The following is a 24,322-nucleotide window of genomic DNA, read 5'->3' as shown; positions in this document are numbered from 1 at the left end:
CGATTCCAAACTGTGACGACATAACCTCAAAGTTCGTGTTTCAAAAACTGATCGGCTTTAAGTAACTCGAAACGTAGGCAAGCGTGAGTAAGTTTAACCCACTGAAACTAAACTACAATCGATAACCAAGTGCAAATCTCGTTCGTGGTTTTTTCTTTTGAAAGTGAGGTTATGTAATTGTTGACAGTTCAAACACAAAACAGCTTCTTTTGGCCATATCCCCCCATCACTATAAATCTACTAACCTACGTAAGTAATGTTTACACAAACTCTTATCGTGGCACCCCACTAAAATCCACAATCCACTCCTAATCAAATTTTTTTCAAAAGTGAGGTTACGTCATTTTTGATTTTGCAATTTTAACATCAGTCGCTCTTACAATAATCGTGATTTTTAGCCCGAAATGATCAGTTAACCCGTCTGTTTTACCATGGACCCTGAGGATGAATCAACCGCATATTTGAAACTTTTCAGCGAGGGTCCCCACAATTACTTGTTACACAGCAGCGAAGACGGACTTAACGATGCCTTTCCAGTGGAACCCATTTTCACCGAAATTACGTCAGACTGGCCGCCGGAAGGCCTCCCCATACTTTTAAGCGGTTCCTTGATAACAGATGGTATAACCTACTAAGTCTTAAGGGGGGCGCTAATTTAAGTGTTTCAGAAAATAACGACGCAGGCACGAACACCAACATTCAGCTACTGGCTGAGGAAAGCGAAAATAGTACTAATATTGGGACAAATGAAGGCAACAAAGTCACGTTTCTTTCGAACGTGGATAAAAACGGGCTCCTTGTTTCGAACGACGTTTTGTTGAAGGTGGCCACAGCTGAGGACAAAAATGAAGAAAATGTGGTCACTCATGTGATTAATGATGATGGATATTCGATCACGTATGAGCACGAGGGGCGGGGTGAATTCAGCGAAGCCGACGACAACGTCGAGTTTATCCAATTACTAAACATAGATGGCACAATTATGACTATTAAAAAAGACTCACTTAAAGACAAGACAAATAATATAGAAAATTTTTATACACAAACTCAAGCTAATAAGTGTAAATTGTGTTCATTTTTGTGTGAAAGTGTGGATGATATTGTTACTCATATTAGAGTAAAACACCACAAAGAGGTACTAATTGGTAATAAATAATCCAGCTTGTGTAATTTAGTTTGAATTGCAGGTCCATCAAAATAACGGGAACATTATCAACGGACAAGTGAATAACGTAGACCTAGTTGGTACCAAAATGACCTCTATTTTAAATGTAAATAAGGATAAAAAGTATACTTTGTACTTATGTAGCGACTGCGGCAATGGCTATTCAAACAAGGAGGATTTGCGCCAGCACATGATTTCAGTAAGTCAGGAACCGAGGGGTTGGTCACTAGGCCAAAATAACGAACAACCTAATTGCAATTCCATTTTGAAAAAAATCCACCAATTCCACTGTAATGCCAATACTTCCGCCGATAATTCCAGTCTAATGCCAAAAATTCCATAAATTCCACCCTAATCACAAAAAATTCCACCAATTCCAAAAAAAATGCCTTCAATTCCACTGTTTCCGTCTCATTCGTTTAACCTCGTGAGCACTCGTGTGTAAGATCATCGTTACGTCAACAATATTATCGCGACATTTTAAAAATAAGAAATTGAATTTGTATTTATAATTTTCTTAATATTTGTACTTCCCGAGCGTAAGCAAAGGAAGTATTGTAATCGAGTCCGTCGGCCGACTCTCTACTTTTACGTTTTCTCGATCTTTCATGACCCCTAGAAGACGAAGAAATAGGTCTCCCATTTCCGTCTGTCTGCCGTCCCGGATTTTTATTAGACAGATAATCTCCGAAAGTACTCGACCGATTGTTGTGAAATTTTGTACTTATATTAGGAATATCATGTAGATGGTAAAACGCTAACCAAAATTTGTCTAATCATCCCCACCACTAATGCGATGACGTCACTTCAAAATTGTACATAGTAAATGGGTCTTAAATTGTATAAAATAACTATAGTCCTACACATGTAGTTTACAACTTCGAAACGTCCAGATTTTTGGAAAAAAAATCAAAATTATAAAACAACATTTTGCAATTTAATTTTGAATCTGCTAACCCGAATGTTTTGAAATGTTGCAGATGTTTTAAGGCTCTAAAGAGCATCATAAATTTTTAGTCAAAATATATTTGGTTATCCCCTCCAAAAACTTGATGACGTCAGCTCAAAAGTTTGCCGAATAAATCGGTTTTAAATTTTTGTTTAATTCCAATTCCAAATAATTCCACCATAATTCCATCAATTCCACTTAATTCCACATTTCAATTCCCTAATTCCAGTGACAGTGTACAATCGCACGCAAATGTTTTGAGCCTATGGGCGGATCATTTTTGCCTGTCGTCACCGAAGGAGGCGGTCCAAATCGTCCAAGGGCAGAATTTGTAGGTAGGCTCAAACTACAACGAAATTTACGTGTTGACCAAATTCTTACCCTGAATTAGTTTTAATTTTATAAATACTTACTCTGAATTAGTTTTAATTTTATAAATACCCTATCTAAAATGTTCAGAATATGATGAGTCTATACTTTTTGATTTACCATTCCATTAATATTTTTTGGATTTATTTATACATACAGGGTGAGTCAAAAAAAAAATGACTGAGTCAATTTATTTTATTAAAGAAATCAAGAATTGCAAAACTGAATACATAGAAATCTTATCAATTAGTTGTCCTGCTCTAGTAACATCGAGAATATGCTCAAAATCACACTAATATTAGGTCTAATTGTGCCGACCATAGTTATAAAATTCACATTAAAGTAAGTCACGAACATTTTTTGAAGTGTATTACATTTCAAAAAGCAAAAAAAATGTTCAGTTTATAAACTTCATAATTTTGGTTTAAAGTTTATTAATCATGTTTGACGCTTTACTTTATCCGTTTCATTTGTTATCCTTTACTGCGGTCTCTCTTGGGTCGAGGTGTAACACCGGATCGAACGTTCTTCGACCGATAGGATAATTTATTACCTTCCGACATCTTTTCGGTGACAAATTTAATCTTTGCATACTTCAGCGTAGTTAGTGAACTCGTTGTGACCACTGAAATATACAAAGAGTAATTTTGAAATTGAACGAAAGTCGAAGAATACTTCAAAGCCACGATCAAAATGTATTTGCTTATCTTCGCCAAAAAATGCATGACGTCATCGTAAAATTTGATATGATGAGTCTATACCTGTGATTTATCATTGCAGTAATATTTTTTAGATTTACTTATACAGCCTGTCTCAAAAAAAGGTCACTTCGATTTTCGATTTTTCGTTTTTTCGACCAACAGTTTCATCGAATTAGATTTTCAAGTTTCCATTTTTCTATCAACTTTTCGATTTTATTACTTTCCAATTTTCTGATTTTTCAAGTTTGCGGTATTTTGAATTTTCGAGTTTTCAATTTTTTCGTTTTTCGATTTTTCGTCTTTCCATTTTTAGATTTTTGGATTTTTCTGTTCGTCAGCTTTCAGAGTTTGCAATTTTTTTGCATTTTTCGATTATATTTTACTTTCCGATTTTTTTGATTTTTGAATTCTCGATTTTTCAATTTTCCGGTTTTTTAATTCTTCTATTCTCGATTTTTCGATTTTCCATTAATCATTAAATTTTCCATTTTTCGGTTGTTTTATTTTTCGACCTTCGATTTTTCGATTATTCGATTTTCCATTTTCTGATTTTACGATTTTTCGATTTGCGATTTTTCGATTTTCGTTTTTCCTCTTTTGTGGTTTTTAGATTTTTCTGTTTGTTTCAGTTTTTATGGTTCTGCAATTTGTTTTATTTTTCCATTTTTCGATTGTTTTACTTTCCGATAGTTTGATTTTTGAATTTTCGGTTTTTCCATTTTTCGATTTGGGATTTTTCAATTTTTCGGTTTTTTAATTTTTCATATTTCGATTTTCGATTTTTCAAATTTGTGGATTTGTGTCCGTTTTTTCGATTTTTAGAATATTGATTAATCGAATTTTCGATTTTTGAGCATTTCGATTTTTCGATTATCAATTTTACGATTTTTCAAAATCTCGATATTCGAGTTTTCTATTTTCCATTTTTCAAATTTTCAATTTTTAATTTTGCTTTTTTCGATTGCTGCTTTGTAGAATTTTCCCTTCTTCAGCTTTTAGATTTCAATTTTGTTACTTTCCGATTTTCCACTTTTCGATTTTTTTATTTTTTTTTCGATCGTCGTTTTTTCGATTGTCATTTTTCCGATTTTTTGATTTTTCAATTTTTAGGCCTTGCAATTTTTTTTACTTTTCGCTTTTTCGAGTATTTGTTTCATCGAATTTTCGATTTTTCGAGTTTTCGATTTTTCTGTTTTTCCATTTTCCGATTTTCCATATTTAGATATTTTTCGATTTTTTTTGATTTTTCGATTTTTCTGTTCGTCAGTTTTGAGACTTTGCAATTTTTACTTTTCCACTTTTCTATTGTTTTAGTTTTGGATTATTCGATTTTTGAATTTTGTTTTTTTTTTTCATTTTTCGATTTCCGATTTTTAATTTTTCGATTTTTCGGTTTTTTAATTTGTCGATTCTCGATATTCCGATTTTCGATTTTTCGATTTTCCAATCTTCGATTTTTCAATTTCCAGTTTTCGATTTTCCACTTTTTGATTTTACGCTTTTTCGATTTTTCTATTCGTCAGTTTTTAGGCTTTGCAATTTGTTTACTTTTCGATTTTTCGATTATTTTACTTTCCAATTTTTTGATTTTTGAATTGTCGACTTTTAGAGTTTTCAATATTATGAATTTTCGAATTTTCGGTTTTCCTATTTTTCGATTTTTGATTTTTCCATTTTTCGGTTTTTTGATTTTTCAATTCTCGTTTTTTCAATCTTGCAAAGTTTCGATTTTTCAGATTTGTGAATTTCCAGTTTTTCGATCGACCTACGTATTAGATTCATTGAATTTTCGATTTTCGGTTTTTCCAATTTTAGATTTTTGATTTTCCAGTTTTGTATTTTCAGATTTTCTGTTTTTCGCATATCTGATTTATCAAATTTTCGATTTTTCGGCTTTTCGATTTTTCAGTTTCAATTTTCAGATTTTTGATTTTTCGATTTTCTTTTTAAATCTTTGAATTTTTCGGTTTTGATTTTTCGAATTTTTGATTTTTAATTTTTCCATTCTTCGGTTTTTAGACTTCAATTTTCTTTCTTTTAAATTTTTCGATATTCTATTTTCCGCTTTTCAGAATTTTCGATTTTCAGTTTTCAGACTTTCGATCATTAGAATTTTGGATTTTTCAGTGTTATGATTTTTCGATTTTTAGAAAATTTGAGTAGTCGAATTTTCGATTTTTCAATTCATCGATTTTTCCATGTTCAATTTTTCAATTTAAATTTTGCGATTTTCAATTTGTCCATTGTCGATTTTTATAATTTTCGGTTTTTCAATTTTTCTATTCTCAACTGTTAGACTTCAATTTTGTTACTTCCCGATTTTTTGGTTGTCGATTTTCCAATTTTCAGAATTTCCAAGTTTCTTTATTCAGATTTTCGATTTTCGATTTTTCGGATTTTTGTTTTTCCAATTTTTTGCTTTTTCGATTTTTCTGTTCGTTTCAGTTTTTAGGCTTTGCAATTTTTTCTACTTCATATATATTGATTATTTTAATTTCCGATTTTTTACTTCCCGAGCGTAAGCAAAGGAAGTATTGTAATCGAGTCCGTCGGCCGACTCTCTACTTTTACGTTTTCTCGATCTTTCATGACCCCTAGAAGACGAAGAAATAGGTCTCCCATTTCCGTCTGTCTGTCCGTCTGTCCGTCCGTCTGTCCGTCTGTCCGTCCGTCTGTCCGTCCGTCTGTCCGTCTGTCCGTCTGTCCGTCTGTTGTCACGGATTTTTATTAGACAGATAATCTCCGAAAGTACTCGACCGATTGTTGTGAAATTTTGTACTTATATTAAGAATATCATGTAGATGGTAAAACGCTAACCAAAATTTGTCGAATCATCCCCACCACTAAAGCGATGACGTCACTTCAAAATTGTACATAGTAAATGGGTTTTCAATTGTATAAAATAACATAGTCCTACACATGTAGTTTACAACTCTGAATCGACTTTTCACCCGAAACGTCCAGATTTTTGGAAAAAAAATCAAAATTATAAAACAACATTTTGAAATTTAATTTTTAATCTGCTAACCAGAATGCTTTGAAATGTTGCAGATGTTTTAAGGCTATAAAGAGCATCATAAATCTTTAGTCAAAAAATATTTGCTTATCCCCTCCAAAAACTTGATGACGTCAGCTCAAAAGTTTGTGGAATAAATCATATCTAAAATGTACAAAATATGATGAGTCTGTACTTGTGAACTATCACTCCATTAATATTTTTTGGATTTGCATATACAGGGTGACTCAAAAAAATTAATGAATGCGTAAATATATTTTATTGATTTAATCAGGAACTACAAAACCGAATGCTCTGAAATCTTGCAGATGTTTTAAGGTCATAAAGAGCATAATAAATGTTTAGTCAAAATATATTTGCTTATCCCCTCCAAAAACTTGATGACGTCAGCTCGAAAGTTTGCCGAATAAATCATATCTAAAATGTACAAAATATGATGAGCCTGTACTTGTCATTTATCACTCCATTCATATTTTTTGGATTTGCATATACAGAGTGACTCAAAAAAATTAATGAATGCGTAAATTTATTTTATTGATTTAATCAGGAACTACAAAACCGAATGCTTTGAAATCTTGCAGATGTTTTAAGGTTATAAAGAGCATAATAAATTTTTAGTCAAAATATATTTGGTTATCTTCTACAAAAAACTGATGACGTCAGCTCAAAAGTTTTCCGAATAAATCGTATCTAAAATGTACAAAATATGATGAGTCTGTACTTGTGATTTATCATTCCATTCATATTTTTGGATTTGCATATGCAGGGTGACTCAAAAAAATTAATGAAGGCGTGAATTTATTTTATCGATTTAATCAGGAATTACAAAACCGAATGCTTTGAAATCTTGGGAGTATTTTAAAGTTATTATAAGCATGGTAAACTTTTGTTCAAAATGTATTTGTTCATCCCTCCTAAAAAAATTGATGACGTCACCCTTAAATTTTGCTGAATAAATCCTATCTAAAATGCAAAAAATATGATGAGTTTGTACTTGTGATTTATCATTCCATTCATATTTTTTAGATTTTCTTAAGAGGTGGTTTAAAAAAATTAATGAAGTCAATTTATTTTATTGATTAAATTAAAGGCAACACTTATTATTAGTATTACACCCCAACCAACCCAATTTGGTAGACACAAAATTTGTTAAAGGAAAAACTCGGTTGAAACATAAGGGTAGCACGCTTATTTACATCGACTTTAACATTACAGACCTGCATTTGTTTTATGCGTTCACTTGATTCCGCGAATGTGAAATAGACATGTTTATAATCAACCAATTGTGAATTTCACCGTCAAGAATTAAAATAAAACCCAATGTTTTATATAATAAGCGGAAGTCGAAGCAATAAAACCGACGGTCGTTTTGCTTACAGTTTCTGTGTTTGGCTCTCACGTATGCTGTTACGCCTGTCATCTTAAATTAACAATGTTTATACATACACGATTTTCAGTTGCCTCTGATACGTAGGTATACGTGAGTAAATTGTTTCGTTATTTTATTGATTATTACAAATCAATATTCAAACGACCCAATTCATTTTCCCGAAAATTTGAGAATATAATAATTTTATTCTTAGTATTACACTACATCTATCCCAACTGATATACGTGTCCTTGCAAAAATGTTGATGACGTCATCGCATTTTTTTTTTAAATTCCCACTACAAAAATGTAATGAGAAAAAAACACAATAGGCATGCAGTCGTCAAGTTTCCGACAGCGAGGGAAGTACTGTCTAAACTCTTTAGACCAATTTTTTATTTTTGTTTTTGATTTTTTTAATTTTCAATATTACTTTTCGATTTTTTGGTTTTCCCGTTTTTCAATTTTCGATTTTTCGATTTTTGAGGTTTGTGAATTTCCACTTTTCGATCGACCTAGGTATTTGATTCATTGAATTTTCGATTTTTTGATTAGCCATTTTATTTTTTTGATTTTTACGATTCGTATTTTTCGATTTTCTGTTTTTTGCATTTGTGAATTTCATTTTTTCCGATTTTTGATTTTGCGCATATTAATCAAATTTTCGAAAAAGTTACCATGCTTACAAAAACTTCAAAACATCTACAATATTTCAAAGTATTCAATTTTGCTATTCTTGATTTCTTCAATAAAATAAATTGACTCAGTCATTAACTTTTTTGAGACACCCTGTATAACCAAATCTAAAAAATATTAATGCAGTGATAAATCAAAAGTATAAAAACTCATCATATTTTATACATTTAAGATAGGATTTATTCTGCAAGATTTTGAGGTGACGTCATAAATTTTTTAGAGGGGACACTCGACAATATCGTTTTTTTTTATTTATTTATTTATTATGAACATTTAAGAGTATTTTATTGGAAAAAGTGATGAAATTTTTTATACGGAACAATTGGTCGAAAGATGTTAGAAAGCAAAATAATTCCTGTCCGGACAATCGTTACTCACGACCGAAAGTGACCATTATTTTATGGGAACAACTACCTGCTAAATCTTCTGCGACAAATTCGAGAGAACTGGTGTGAGCCATAAATATTTCTTACCAAATGTAAATTTCGTTGTAGTTTGAGCCTACCTACAAATTCTGCCCTTGAAGGATTTGGACCGCCTTCTTCGGTGAGGGCAGGCAAAAACGATCCGCCCATAGGCTCAAAACATTTGCGTACGATTGTACAACCTAATTCCACAGTGACTAACCCCTCGTCTGGAACCAACGGTCCAAATTAACAGCGCTTCGTTTTCAGCAGCACAAGTTGGTCCACGTGCCCCTTTCGACCCCCGACAAGCCCCCCGTAGACGAACCCCCGCAAAAATCCTTGACCAAAACCGTCTCTGCCAACCTCGTCAAACAGCAAAAAGCCATGCGCAAAGTGAAGTGTTCGATCAAAGGGTGCCCCCTTCGCTTCGACAAGGAAGAGTCGCGCAAGCGCCATGAAGACTGCCACGTCGACCAAAACAAAAAGCAGTTCATGTGTCCCGTGTGTAAACTAAAATTTTCGATTTGGCGCATTTGTAGCATGCACATGTGGAAGTGCCACGCTATCGACCTGGGGCTGCTCACGTGCCCCATGTGCAACGAGTTCAAGTCGTACAGCGCAGGTAATGATAGTCGCTTGTGGCTTAAGTCGCTCATGCGCAGTTTCAGTGCGCGTGATCAACCACATGGCCATCCATAGCGAGGAGAAGCCGTTCGTGTGCGCCGCCTGCGGGAAGACTTTCAAGCAGATGAATCAGCTGAGGACGCACGAGGTCACGCATATGGCGCCCGACGAGGCCCCCACGTCGGCGACGCAGAAGCAGTGCGAGTTCTGCGACCGGTTTTTCGCCAATTCGAAGTGCTTGAAGAAGCACATCAAGTTCGTTCATGATAAGTTCAAGCCGTTTATTTGTAATATTTGCGGGCACCAGACGGCGCGGAAGGAGATGCTGCAGCTGCACCATAGGCAGCACACGGGGGACAAGCCGTTTCAGTGCTCGTACTGCGACTACAAGACTGCCGACCGGAATTGTCTGCGGAAGCACACGATGAGGCACTTCGGGGTAACTACTAAGTCTATTGTCCGTTCACGATCTTTATATAGTAGGGTTGGCCATGAAAATCTAGGGAGTTTGTTGGTATTCGAAATTAACTAAAAAAAATGTCAATATTTTTAATGACGCGTTTTACTTTCGACAAATTGACGCTAGATTTACCAGAATATTACAAGCTGCTTACTGTTTCCTTCACTTTAATTCAGGTCACACGAATTACAGTTCGTCGTCTGAGGACTTGTTTGATCTACAGACCAGAGCGCACTCAGGCCAATGTCGACTCTAAGCGCTCGGAAACGATTTGATTTATAAGCCATGATCCGTGATCTGATACACATCCTAACCGGTTTCCACCATAATTTCTGCTGTTTCGACTTTCGAATTCGCAGTTTTTCGAAATTTTAGTTTGGGGACTTTTCAGTTTACTCCTATTTATTTTTCAATTTTTGGATTTTACGATTTCTCAATTTTTCAATTTCTCGGTTTTCAGTTTTTCTATTCAATTTTACGATTTTTAAATATTTCGATTTTTTAATTAATTGATTTTTCAACTTCACTTTTTTGATTTTTCGATTTCTCAATTTTTCAATTTTTTAATTTCTTAGTTTTTGGACATTTCAGTTTTGGGATTTTTCAGTTTACTTATTATTCAATTTTTCGATCATACGATTTTGCAGGTTTTTAATTTTTCAATTTTTCGATTTTTTTTAAGGTTTCGATATTCCGACTTCACTTTTTTGATTCTCAATTTTTCGATTCTTTATATTCTCAGTTTTTGGATATTTCAGTTTTGGGATTTTTCAGTTTTTCGATTCGTCAGTTTTTCATTAATTTTTCAGTTTTCGATATTTCAGTTTTGGGATTTTTCAATATTTCCGTTCTTCAACTTTTCCATTTTTCACTTCTGGATTTTTCCATGTGTCGACTTTTTACTTTTTCGATTTTTAAATTTTAGTTTTCTCAATTTTTTGGTATTTTAATTTTTCAATATTTTAAATTTTAGATTTCTCGATTTTTCATTTCTGTTCTTCGATATTTCAGTTTTTCAAGTTTTAGAATTTTTCAAATGTTTTGATTTCTTAATCTATCGATTTTTCGACTTCCCGGTTTTGGATTTTCCGTTTTTCAACTGTCGTTTTTCAAATTTTCGATTTTTCAATTTTTCAAATTTGACATTTATAAACTGTCAATTTTTCAATTTTTCAATTAATCAATTTTTCGACTTTACTTTTTGGATTTTTCGGTTGCACAATTTTTCGACTTTTCAGGTTCTCAGTTTTTGGATATTTCAGTTTTGGGATTTTTCAATATTTCGATTCTTTGACTTTTCGATTGCTTAATCTTCCGATTTTTCGACTTCCCGGTTTTAGATTTTCAGTTTTTCAATTGTCATTTTGTCAAATTTTCGATTTTCTAATTTTTCAAATTTGAATTTTATAAACTCTCAATTTTTCGATTTTTCAATCAATTGATTTTTCAGGTTTTTTGGTTTTTCAATTTTTCTATTTATCAATTTTTTAATTTCTCAGTTTTTGGACATTTCAGTTTTGGGATTTTTCAGTTTTTCGGTATTTCAGTTTTGGGATTTTTCAATATGTTTGTTCTTCGACTTTTCCATTTTTGACTTTTGGATTTTTCGATGTGTCGACTTTTTACTTTTTCGATTTTTAAATTTTAGATTTCTCAATTTTTTGGTATTTTAATTTTTCAATATTTAAAATTTTTGATTTTTCGATTTCTCGATTTTTCATTTCAGCTCTTCCATATTTCAATTTTTCAAATGTTTCGATTTCTTAATCTTTCGATTTTTCGACTTCCCGGTTTTAGGTTTTCTGTTTTTTCAATTGTCGTTTTCTCAATTTTTCGATTTTTAAATTTTAGATTTTTCAGTTTTTTGATATTTTAATTTTTCAATTATTTAAAATTTTAGATTTTTCGATTTCTCGATTTTTCATTTCAGTTCTTACAAATTTCAGTTTTTCAAGTTTTCGAATTTTTCAAATGTTTCGATTTCTTAATCTATCGATTTTTTGACTTCCCGGTTTTAGATTTTCTGTTTTTCAGTTGTCATTTTTTCAAGTTTTCCACTTTTCAATTTTTCAAATTTGACATTTATAAACTGTCAATTTTTCGATTTTTCAATTAATCGATGTTTTGATTTTCCCATTTCTTGACTTTCGAGGGTTTCGATATTCCTGTTCTTCAATTCTTTAATTTTTCGATTTTTCAGGTTTTTGATTTATTTATTTTTCAATTTTTTTCAGGTTTCAATTTTTCTACTTCACTTTTTGGATTTTTCTATTGCTCAATTTTTCGACTTTTTAGGTTCCCAGTTTTTGGATATTTCAGTTTTCGGATTTTTCAGGTTTTCCATTTTTCTGTCTTTCTTTCATTTTGTAGTTTTTCGATAATTCAGTTTTGGGATTTTTCAATATTTCGATTCTTCGACTTTTCGATTTTTGACTCGTGGATTTTTCGATGTGTCGATTTTTTTACTTTTTCGATTTTTCAATTTGTCGATTTTTAAATTTTAGATTTTTTAATTTTTAAAATTTTAGATTTTTTGATTTCCCGATTTTTCATTTCAGGTCTTCGATATTTCTTTGATATTTCAATTTTTCCAAGTTTTCTCAATTGTTCGACTTTTCGACTCCACGATTTCTTGCTCTTTTGATTTTTCGATTTTCCAGTTTTTCGATCTTTCGATTTTTCAGTTATCCGATTATCTAAATATGGGAGTTTCAATTTCTCGATTTTTCGTTATTCGATTTTTAAATTTTACATTTTTTCGATTTTCAGTTCTTTGATATTTCGATTTTTCAGTGTTTCGGTTTTACGATTTTTCAGGTTTTTGATTTTTTATTTTTTAATTTTGTTAAGGTTTCAATTTTTCGACTTCACTTTTTGGATTTTTCTATTGCTCAATTTTTCGACTTTTTAGGTTCTCAGTTTTTCAATACTTTAATTTTCGGATTTTTCAAGTTTTCCATTTTTCAGTCTTTCTTTCATTTTTCAGTTTTTCGATATTTCAGTTTTGGGATTTTTCAATATTTCGATTCTTCGACTTCTCGATTTTTGGCTTCTGGAGTCTTCGATGTGTCGATTTTTTTACTTTTTCGATTTTTCAATTTTTCGATTGCTTAATCTTTCGATTTTTCGACTTCGCGGTTTTAGATTTTCTGTTTTCAATTGTCCTTTTAAATTTTTCGATTTTTAATTTTTCGATTTTTAATTTTTCGATTTTTTAATTTTTAAAATTTTAGATTTTTCGATTTCTCGATTTTTCATTTCAGTTCTTCGATATTTCAATTTTTCAAGTTTTCGAATTTTTCAAATGTTTCGATTTCTTAATCGTTTGATTTTTCGACTTCCCGGTTTTAGATTGTTTTCAATTGTCATTTTGTGAAATTTCCGATTTTCTAATTTTTCAAATTTGACTTTTATAAACTGTCAGTTTTTCGATTTTTCAATTAATCGATGTTTTGATTTCCCGATTTCTTGACCTTCGAGTGTTTCGATTTTCTTTAATTTTTTAGGTTTTTGATTTTTCGATTTTTAAGGTTTCTATGTTTCGACTTCACTTTTTTGATTTTTCGATTTTTCAGTTTTAGGATTTTTCAATATTTCAATTCTTCGACTTTTCTATTTTTGACTTCTGGATTTTTCGATGTGTCTACCTTTTTACTTCTTCGATTTTTCAATTTTTCGATTCTTTAGATTCTCAGTTTTTGGATATTCCAGTTTTCGGATTTTTCAGTTTTTCGATTCGTCAGTTTTTCATTCATTTTTCAGTTTTTCGATGTTTCAGTTTTGGGATTTTTCGATATTTCTGTTCTTCGATTTTTCCATTTTTGACTTCTGGATTTTTCATTGTGTCGACTTTTTACTTTTTCGATTTTTAAATTTTAGAATTCTCAATTTTTTGGTATTTTAATTTTTCAATATTTTACAAACAAAATCCGCAGCCTACTAGATTTCAAACATGAATGATATTAACATATGATCGGAAAAAAATCTAGGATACAGATCTCGGATTTTCAAAATATTCGGTTTGAACGTCAAATCTTAAAAAAAAAAAAATTAAAATTGCGACATTCCAATCAGCGATTATGCAAAAAATGCTTGGAGCAACTTCTGGACCTCGAAATCGAACAAGAAAATGTATTTAGCCAAGTCTCAAAACTGGTTGAAAATAAGTCAAAATTTGAATAAACACAATTATATTTCATTTTGAAAAAGTTATCTAAAAATCCACAAAAAATTCTGCCAGATGCTGATTCCAAAAATGTAGCATTTTTACGGTCCCGAAGCAATATTTTCAAAAGATTCCGTTTGAAAGACAAATTCGGGCGAATCAGGACAAAGAATTAGAGTTATCGAAAGTATGAGGTCGGAAGTGACTTCTGGAGGTCGAAATCTACAAGAAAATGTGTTTGTTAAGTTTCAAAAATGGTCGAAAATGGGTCAGAATTTGAATAAACTACAATAAATTTCATTTTGAAAAAGTTGTCTAAAAATCCACAAAAAATTCTGCGATATACTGATTCCAAAAATATAGCGTGTTTATGGTCCCTAAGCAATATTTGCGAAATATTCGGCTTGAAAGTCAAATTTTTTAAAAATTATGAAAATTGGGAAATTTCAATGGGCGAATTTGGAAAAAGAATTGGAGTTGACGAAAAAACGAGGCCGGAAGTGACTTGCTGAGGTCGAAATCCAAAGAAAATGTGTTTAGTAAAGTTTCAAAAATGGTCGAAAATCTGTCAAAATTTGAATAAACTACATAGAATAAATTTCACTTTGAAAAAGCTGTCTAAAAATCCACAAAAAATTCTTCGATTCTAAATTTTAGATTTCTCGATTTCTCCATTTTTCATTTCAGTTTTTCAAGTTTTCGATTTTTTCAAATGTTTTGATTTCTTAATCTATCGATTTTGGATTTTCCGTTTTTCAACTGTCGTTTTTTCAAATTTTCGATTTTTCAGTTTATCAAATTTGACATTTATAAACTGTCAATTTTTCGATTTTTCAATTAATCGATGTTTTGATTTTCCCATTTCTTGACTTTCGAGGGTTTCGATATTCCTGTTCTTCATTCTTTAATTTTTCGATGTTTCCACTTTATTTTTGGATTTTTCGATTGCTCAATTTTTCGACTTTTTAGGTTCTCAGTTTTTGGATATTTCAGTTTTGGGATTTTTCAATATTTCGATTCTGCGACCTTTCGATTTTTGGCTTCTGGAGTTTTCGATGTGTCGATTTTTTTACTTTTTCGATTTTTCAATTTTTCGATTGCTTAATCTTTTAATCAATTGTCGTTTTAAATTTTTCGATTTTTTAATTTTTAAAATTTTCGATTTTTCGATTTCTCGATTTTTCATTTCAGTTCTTCGATATTACAATTTTTCGAGTTTTCGAATTTTTCAAATGTTTCGATTTCTTAATCTTTTGATTTTTCGACTTCCCTGTTTTAGATTTTCTGTTTTTCAATTGTCATTTTGTCAAATTTTCGATTTTCTAATTTTTCAAATTTGACTTTTATAAACTTTCAATTTTTCGATGTGTCAATTAATCGATGTTTTGATTTTCCCATTTCTTGACATTCGAGTGTTTCGATTTTCCTGTTCTTCAATTCTTTAATTTTTTGATTTTTTAGGTTTTTGATTTTTCAGGTTTTTGATTTTTCAATTTCTCGATTTTTAAGGTTTCTATTTTTCGGCTTCACTTTTTTGATTTTTCGATTTTTCAGCTTTTAGATCTTTCAGTTTTAGGATTTTTCAATATTTCAATTCTTCGGCTTTTCTATTTTTAGATTTTTAAATTTTAGATGTTTCAATCTTTTGATACTTTAATTTTTCAATATTTCTTAATCTTTCGATTTTTCGACTTCCTGGTTTTAGATGTTGTTTTTCAATTTTTCGATTTGTTAATTTTTCATTCCCGACTTATCGAGATTTGATTGTTCAGGTTTTCGATTTCTCAATTTTCCAATTTTTTAATTTCTCAATTTTTTGAATATTTCTTTTAGTTATGAGATTTTTCAATATTTCGATTTTTCGACTTTTTAGGTTCTCAGTTTTTGGATATTTCAGTTTTGGGATTTTTCAATATTTAGATTCTTCGACTTTTCGATTTTTGGCTTCTGGAGTTTTCGATGTGTCGATTTTTTTACTTTTTCGATTTTTCAATTTTTCGATTGCTTAATCTTTCGATTTTTCTACTTCCCGGTTTTAGATTTTCTGTTTTCAATTGTCGTTTTAAATTTTTCGATTTTTAAATTTTACATTTTTTAAAATTTTAGATTTTTCGATTTCTCGATTTTTCATTTCAGTTCTTCGATATTTCAATTTTTCAAGTTTTCGAATTTTTCAAATGTTTTGATTTCTTAATCAATCGATTTTTCGACTTCCCGGTTTTAGATTTCCTGTTTTTCAATTGTCGTTTTGTCAAATTTTCGATTTTCTAATTTTTCAAATTTGGCTTTTATAAACTCTCAATTTTTCGATTTTTCAATTAATCGATGTTTTGATTTTCCCATTTCTTGACCTTCGAGTGTTTCGATTTTCCTGTTCTTCAATTCTTTAATTTTTTTATTTTTCAGGTTTTTGATTTTTCTTTTTTTCGATTTTTCAGTTTTTAGATATTTTGTTTTAGGATTTTTCGATGTGTCTACCTTTTTACTTTTCAATTTTTCAATATTTCTTAATCTTTCGATTTTTCGACTTCCTGGTTTTAGATGTTCTGTTTTTAAATTTTTCAATTTTTTATTTTATCAATTTTTTGAATATTTCTTTTAGTTATGAGATTTTTCAATATTTCAATTTTTCGATTTTTGAATTGATGGATTTTTTTGATTTCTCGATTTTTTACTTTTTGGATTTTCAATTTATTGTTAAACTTTAGATTTTTCAATTCTTCCACTGTTTTATACTTCGATTTCTCAATTTTTTCATGCTTTGATATTTCATTTATTTCGATATCTCGAGTTTTCAATTCTTCTATATTTTTAATTTTCGATTTTCCAGTTTTTCTTTTTTAAAATTTTTCGATTATTCAATTTTTTGATTTCTTAATTTATCGAATTCACATGTTTCGTTGTTTTGATTGTTCAATTTCTCGATTCTCCGATTTTTCGATTACTTGATGTCTCAGCTTTAGAATTTTTCCATGTTTCGATTTATGGATTTTTCGACTTTTGGACCCCTCGATTTTTGGGTCTTTTGATTTTTCGATTTCTCGATGTCTCAGTTTTTGAATTTTACGATGTTTCGATTTGTTGGTTTTTCGATTTTTTGCTCTTCGGTTTCTCGATTTTTCGATGTTTCGATTTTTGAATTATCCGATTTTTCAGTTTTCCAATTTTTTAAATTTTCGAGTTTCGATTTCTCGATTCGTTGACTTTTGAGATTTCGATTTTTAAATTTTAGATTTTCGAATTTTTATTTTTTTTTTTGGATTTCTCCACTTTTCAATTTTACGATATTTTAACTTCTCAATGTTTTAAATTTTAGATTTTTCAGTTGTTCAATATTTTTTTAGTTTTCAAATTTTGACGTTTATGAATTTTCAGTTTTCGGATTTCTCAATTAATCTATTTTTTTATATTCCCATTTCTCCACTTCCCAAAGTTTCGATTTTTCAGTTTTTCAAGTTTTGGAATTTTTCAAATGTTTTGATTTCTTAATCAATCGATTTTTTGACTTCCCGGTTTTAGATTTCCTGTTTTTCAATTGTCGTTTTTCCAAATTTTCGATTTTTCAATTTTTCAAATTTGTCGTTTATAAACTGTCAATTTTACGATTTTTCAATTAATCGATGTTTTGATTTTCCCATTTCTTGACTTTCGAGGGTTTCGATATTCTTGTTCTTGCTCAATTTTTCGACTTTTTAGGTTCTCAGTTTTTGGATATTTCAGTTTTCGGATTTTCCAGGTTTTCCATTTTTCAGTTTTTCTTTAATTTTTCAGTTTTTCGATATTTCAGTTTTGGGATTTTTCAATATTTTGATTCTTCGACTTTTCCATTTTTGACTTCTGGATTTTTCGATGTGTCGACTTTTTACTTTTTCGATTTTTAAATTTTAGATTTCTCAATTTTTTGGTATTTTAATTTTTCAATATTTTAAATTTTAGATTTCTCGATTTTTCATTTCACTTCTTCGATATTTCAGTTTTTCAAGTTTTCGAATTTTTCAAATGTTTCGATTTCTTAATCTTTTGATTTTTCGACTTCCCGGTTTTGGATTTTCTGTTTTTCAATTGTCATTTTGACAAATTTTAGATTTTTTTATTTTTCAAATTTGATTTTTATAAACTCTCAATTTTTCGATTTTTCAATTAATCGATGTTTTGGTTTTCCCATTTCATGACTTTCGAGGGTTTCGATATTCTTGTTCTTTAATTCTTCAATTTTGCTATTTTTCAGGTTTTTGATTTTTTAATTTTTTAAGGTTTCAATTTTTCGACTTCACTTTTTGGATTTTTCTATTGCTCAATTTTTCGACTTTTTATGTTCTCAGTTTTCGGATTTTTCAGGTTTTCCATTTTTTAATTTTTCTTTCATTTTTCAGTTTTTCGATATTTCAGTTTTGGGAATTTACAATATATATTTTGATTCTTTGACTTTTCGATTTTTGGCTTCTGGAGTTTTCGATGTGTCGATTTTTTTACTTTTTCGATTTTTCAATTTTTCGATTGCTTAATCTTTCGATTTTTCGACTTCCCGGTTTTAGATTTTCTGTTTTCAATTGTCGTTTTAAATTTTTCTATTTTTCATTTCAGTTCTTCGATATTTCAGTTTTTTCAAGTTTCCGAATTTTTCAAATGTTTCGATATCTTAATTTTTTGATTTTTCGACTTCCCGGTTTTAGATTTTCTGTTTTTCAATTGTCATTTTGTCAAATTTTCGATTTTCTAATTTTTCAAATTTGACTTTTATATACTCTCAATTTTTCGATTTTTCAATTAATCGATGTTTTGATTTTCCCATTTCGTGACCTTCGAGTGTTTCAATTATCCTGTTCTTCAATTCTTTAGTTTTTTGATTTTTCGATTTTTCAGTTTTAGAATCTTTCAATATTTCAATTTTCGGCTTTTCTATTTTTTACTTCTGGATTTTTCAATGTGTCTACCTTTTTACTTTTTCGATTTTTCAATTTTTGGGTCTTTAAATTTTAGATTTTTCAATCTTTTGCTATTTTAATTTTTGAATATTTCTTAATCTTTCGATTTTTCGACTTCCTGGTTTTAGATGTTCTGTTTTTCAATTTTTCGATTTGTTAAGTTTTCATTCCCGATTTATCGAGATTTGATTGTTCAGTTTTCCAGTTGTCCATTTTTACGTTTTTTGATTTTTCTGCTTTTCCAATTTTTCAACTTTTAACTTTTTATTTGTCGATTTCTCTATTTATTTCTCTATTTTTCGATTTTTCGACTTCATCACTTTTCGATTTCTCGTTCTTTTGATCTTCCAATCTCTCAATTTTTCAATTTTTCGAATTTTTAAGTTTTTTGATTTCTCGATTTATCGAGATTCGGATTTTTCGTTTTTTGATTGTCAATTTCTCAATTTTTAACTTTTCGATTTTTAGATTTTGGCCTATTTCGGTTTCTCAAATGTGCGACTTTTCGACTCCTTGGGAGTTTCAATTTCCCGATTTTTCGTTATTCGGTTTTTAAATTTTAGATTTTGAATTTTACATTTTTTCGATTTTCTGATGTTTCATTTTTCGATTTTCATTTCTTCGATATTTCGATTTTTTAATGTTTCGATTTTTCGATTATTAAATTTCTCGATTTTTCTAATTTTCATTTCAGCTCTTCCATATTTAAATTTTTCAAATGTTTCGATTTCTTAATCTTTCGATTTTTCGACTTCCCGATTTTAGATTTTCTGTTTTTCAATTGTCGTTTTTTCAATTTTTCGATTTTTAAATTTTAGATTTTTCAGTTTTTTAATATTTTAATTTTTCAATATTTAAAATTTTAGATTTTTCGATTTCTCGATTTTCCATTTCAGTTCTTCGATATTTCAGTTTTTCAAGTTTTCGAATTTTTCAAATGTTTTGATTTCTTAATCTATCGATTTTTCGACTTCCCGGTTTTGGATTTTCTGTTTTTCAACTGTCGTTTTTTCAAATTTTCGATTTTTCAATTTTTCGATTTTTCTATTAATCGATGTTTTGATTTTTCCATTTCTTGACTTTCGAGGGTTTCGATATTCCTGTTCTTTAATTCTTCAATTTTTCGATTTTTCAGGTTTTTGATTTTTTAAGGTTTCAATTTTTCGACTTCACTTTTTGGATTTTTCTATTGCTAAATTTTTCGACTTTTTATGTTCTTAGTTTTCGGATTTTTCAGGTTTTCCCGATTTAGTTTCCCATTTTTAGTTTTTCTTTAATTTTTCAGTTTTTCGATATTTCAGTTTTGGGATTTTTCAATAATTCGATTCTTCGACTTTTCGATTTTTGTCTCCTGGATTTTTCGATGCGTCATTTTTTTACTTTTTCGATTTTTCAATTTTTCGTTTTTTAAATTTTAGATTTTTTTAAGGTTTCGATATTTCGACTTCACTTTTTTGATTCTGTTCTTCGACTTTTCCATTTTACTTCTGGATTTTTCGATGTGTCGACTTTTTACTTTTTCGATTTTTAAATTTAGATTTCTCAATTTTTTGGTATTTCAATTTTTCAATATTTTAAATTTTAGATTTCTCGATTTTTCATTTCAGTTCTTGGATATTTCAGTTTTTCAAGTTTTTGAATTTTTCAAATGTTTTGATTTCTTAATCTATCGATTTATCGACTTCCCGGTTTTGGATTTTCTGTTTTTCAACTGTCGTTTTTTCCAATTTTCGATTTTTCTTGATCTTTTGATTTTTCGATTTTCCAGTTTTTCGATGTTTCGATTTTTCAGTTATCCGATTATTTAAATTTGGGAGTTTCAATTTCTCGATTTTTCGATTTTACATTTTTTCGTTTTTCAGTTCTTCGATATTTCGATTTTTCAATGTTTCGGTTTTACGATTTTTCAGGTTTTTGATTTCTTATTTTTTAATTTTGTTAAGGTTTCAATTTTTTTACTTCATTTTTTGGATTTTTCAAGTTTTCCATTTTTCAGTTTTTCGATATTTCAGTTTTGGGATTTTTCAATATTTCGATTCTTCGACTTTTCGAATTTTTCAAATGTTTCGATTTCTTAATCTTTTGAATTTTCGACTTCCCGGTTTTAGATTTTCTGTTTTTCAATTGTCATTTTGTCAAATTTTCGATTATTTTATTTTTCAAATTTGACTTTTATAAATTCTCAATTTTTCGATTTTTCAATGAATCGATGTTTTGATTTTGCCATTTCTTGACCTTCGGTGTTTCGATTTTTCTGTTCTTCAATTCTTTAATTTTTTGATTTTTCAGGTTTTTAATTTTTCAATTTTTAAGGTTCTATTTTTCGACTTCACTTTTTTGATATCAGTATATCAATTTTTTATTTTGGCCTATTTCGGTTTCTCAGTTTTCCCAGTTTTCCATTTTTTCGTTTTTTGATTTTTCCGCTTTTCCAATTTTTCAACTTTTAACTTTTTGTTTGTCGATTTCTCTATTTTTCGACTTCATCACTTTTCAATTTCTCGTTCTTTGGATCTTTCAATCTCTCGATTTTTCAATTTTTCGAGTTTTTAACCTTTTTGATTTATCGAGATTCGGATTTTTCGATATTTTGATTGTTAATTTCTCAATTTATAAATTGTTCAATTTTTAACTTTTCGATTTTTAGATTTTGGCCTATTTCGGTGTCTCAATTATTCGACTTTTCGACTCCACGATTTCTTGATCTTTTGATTTTTGATTTTTCGTAATTCGGTTTTTAAATTTTACATTTTTGAATTTTACATTTTTTTTTAATTGCGTCTAATAATTCTGATCTAATAAATAAAGTAGCTCAAAGCAAATGTCAATCAGACTACTGACAGACAAAAAACTAAATCATCAAACTTAAAGAAAAAAATATCAAAGCCTACTTTACTATATAAAGATCGTGAATGGATAATACTTGTGGTTTCTCTATGCATTAATATTTTTTTATTAGGCCGCCAAATACTCGTGTCCTTATTGCAACTACCAGTCGATCCAAACCACCGCCTACAAGTCCCATCTGGTCAACAAACACCCAGGGAAAGAGGGCACCTATTCTTGTACCCTGTGTCGGTACACCACCATCAACTGCCGCTCGTACTTGTCGCACATGAAGTGCCATGAGCTCGAGAACGCGGACAAACCCAACGGGAAGGTGGAGAAGCACGTCGAAGACAGCGAATCCAAGTCGAGCGACGAAACGCAGACTTTTCTCAATAACGAGCACTCGGAGGAGGCGGTGGACACCGGGGGGATCACCATTCCGGCGGAGTTTGACCTACAACTGCCGAACGACCAAACGAGTCTGATCTAACTTTGTGATCGTTCCTAGGCTAGGGATCGTTTTGATAAAAGGGTTCTTATAGAACTTATTTTTATTTATATACGGAAATAAATTAGTTAATTACTGACGATGGGTTTGGGTCTTGTTTTGAAAATGAGTTTTTTTGTGATTATGGTTTTGATGTGGTAAGCGACGCCGGTGTCGGTTTTCTTCTCCAAGAGGGCCAGAGGTTTTTCCATTTTCATTTCTTTGCCGAACATGAGGTGGTGGCCGATTATTAGCACGGGTGTCCCGGATTTGGTGAAGTGTAAGTCGCCGATGAACTGGCCGTCGAACGGGGATTGGCTGTGGGATTTGAGGTCGCCTTGTAGTTCAACTATGGCCCAATCGGGAGACAGTCCTTCGCTTGGCCTGGAAGATAAACCCCGTCACAATAATCTATATACAGGTGAAGAAAAACGTCGAAGTTTATATGCTTTAAAAAAATTACAATCGGATTATTTTTAAAATCATTGTTTAAAATTTTCATTGACGGTTTGACATCTGGATTTCAGCACTCCAACTTCTTACTTTATGCTGACGATCTGAAATTATTCAAGGCTATTCAATCCGTTGATGGTGCTTTAGAATTTCAGTTCGACATAAATACTCAACTGGTAAGTCTGGGGAAAATAGTAAAAAAATTCTTCTCACATTTTGGTGGAATTAGCCCCGCCCACCCACCCTCTCTTTTCTTCGAGGGCATGTCATTTGCCAAAATCACTGATAAGAGTGATAAGTAAACCGAGGATTCTCTACGCCTATAATTAATCTGTCTGTCTGTGTCGATTTTTATTACACATAATCTTCGAAACTACTCGACCGATTGTTGTCAAATTTTGTATGTAATTAAGACTTATTTATTTACCTTCGACCAATTTTTTTATATTACAATTTTTCGTTTTTTCAACTTTAATTTTTTCACTTTCTCGACTTTAAAATTTTTCTATTCTTCGATTTACAAATTTTTAATTTTTGTTTCTTTCATTTTTCGTTTATTAAATTTTTCAAACGTTCAATTTTTGCTTTTTCAAATTCTCCAATTTTTAAATTTTTCACTTTGGCAATGTTTGGATTTCTCAATTAGCCGATTTTGCACTTTTACGAACTTTCAACTTCTCATTTCTTCTATTTTTTCAAGTTCTTGATTTAGAGTTTTTAGATTTTTCAAAATTTTAATTTTGTCCTTTTTTGTTTTTTCGTTGTCGATTTTCCAATTTTACAGTTTTAGAATTTTTGCTTTTTTGATTCGGAAAAAAGTGGAAAAATCGCAAAATTTTTCAATTTTTCAATTTTGCAATTTTTGATTTTCTCAATAATTAGCTGATTTTCCGATTTATTTACTTTTTGATATTTAGATTTTACAATATTTCGTTTGTTCGATTTTGCACTTTTTCGATTTTTAATTTTTTTCCAAGTTCTATATTTAGAATTTTTAGATTGTCCAAATTTTCACTTTGTATTTCTTCGTTTTCATTTTTGAATTTTCAGTTTTACAATTTTAAAGTTTTTTCTTTCGAAAAACTGAAAAACGGGAAATTTCAGTTCCAACAATTTTTTAGATTTTTCAATTTTGCAAATTTTGGATTTCGCAATTAGCCGATTTTTCGATTTATTTAATTTTTGACTTTACAATATTTGGTTTTCTCGATTTTGCACTTTTTCGAACTTTCAATTTCTCATTTCTTCTATTTCTTCAAGTTCTTGATTTAGAATTTTTAGATTTTTCAAAATTTTAATTTTGTCCTTTTTTGTTTTTTCGTTGTCGATTTTTCAATTTTACAGTTTTAGAATTTTTGCTTTTTTGATTCGGAAAAAAGTCGAAAAATCGCAAAATTTTTCAATTTTTCAATTTTGCAATTTTTGATTTTCTCAATAATTAGCTGATTTTCTGATTTATTTACTCTTTGATATTTAGATTTTACAATATTTCGTTTATTCGATTTTGCACATTTTCGATTTTTTGTTTCGATTTTTAATTTTTTTCCAAGTTCTATATTTAGAATTTTTGGATTGTCCAAATTTTCATTTTGTATTTCTTCGTTTTCATTTTTGAATTTTCAGTTTTACAATTTTAAAGTTTTTTCTTTCGAAAAATTGAAAAATCGAAAAACTGAAAAACGGGAAATTTCAGTTCCAACAATTTTTT

At 30.0% G+C, this 24,322-nt stretch overlaps 2 protein-coding genes across 3 annotated transcripts in view; one reads left to right on the top strand and one right to left on the bottom strand.

Annotated features, from left to right (window-relative positions):
- Positions 1-21: 21 nt before the first annotated feature.
- On the top strand, positions 22-22,261 carry LOC135131495 (zinc finger protein 596-like). Of its 2 annotated transcripts, none has more exons than XM_064059273.1 (7): positions 22-249; positions 399-621; positions 669-1,135; positions 1,188-1,364; positions 8,942-9,293; positions 9,340-9,734; positions 21,805-22,261. In XM_064059273.1, exons 2-7 carry the CDS (start codon positions 432-434, stop codon positions 22,162-22,164), a joined length of 1,941 nt encoding a protein of 646 aa, XP_063915343.1. In that variant the 5' UTR covers positions 22-249; positions 399-431; the 3' UTR covers positions 22,165-22,261. The 2 variants fall into 2 exon arrangements, with proteins under 2 accessions (XP_063915343.1, XP_063915342.1); XM_064059272.1 differs by having other exon boundaries at positions 8,939-9,293.
- The window catches only part of LOC135131500 (chromosome transmission fidelity protein 8 homolog), an 18,847-nt gene continuing 16,732 nt past the window's right edge, over positions 22,208-24,322 (bottom strand). The window contains exon 2 of the mRNA XM_064059277.1: positions 22,208-22,545. Within this exon, the coding sequence (XP_063915347.1) occupies positions 22,251-22,545 (295 nt within the window). The 3' untranslated portion in view covers positions 22,208-22,250. The remainder of the gene's footprint in view (positions 22,546-24,322) is intronic.

The sequence above is a fragment of the Zophobas morio genome, unplaced genomic scaffold, assembly GCF_036711695.1.
Source record: "Zophobas morio isolate AGI-343-1 ecotype UQ-CSIRO unplaced genomic scaffold, CSIRO_AGI_Zmor_V1 ptg000020l, whole genome shotgun sequence".
NCBI lineage: Eukaryota > Metazoa > Arthropoda > Insecta > Coleoptera > Tenebrionidae > Zophobas > Zophobas morio.
Note: the sequence above shows the minus strand (reverse complement) of the source record. Positions and strands in the feature narration are given on the sequence as shown.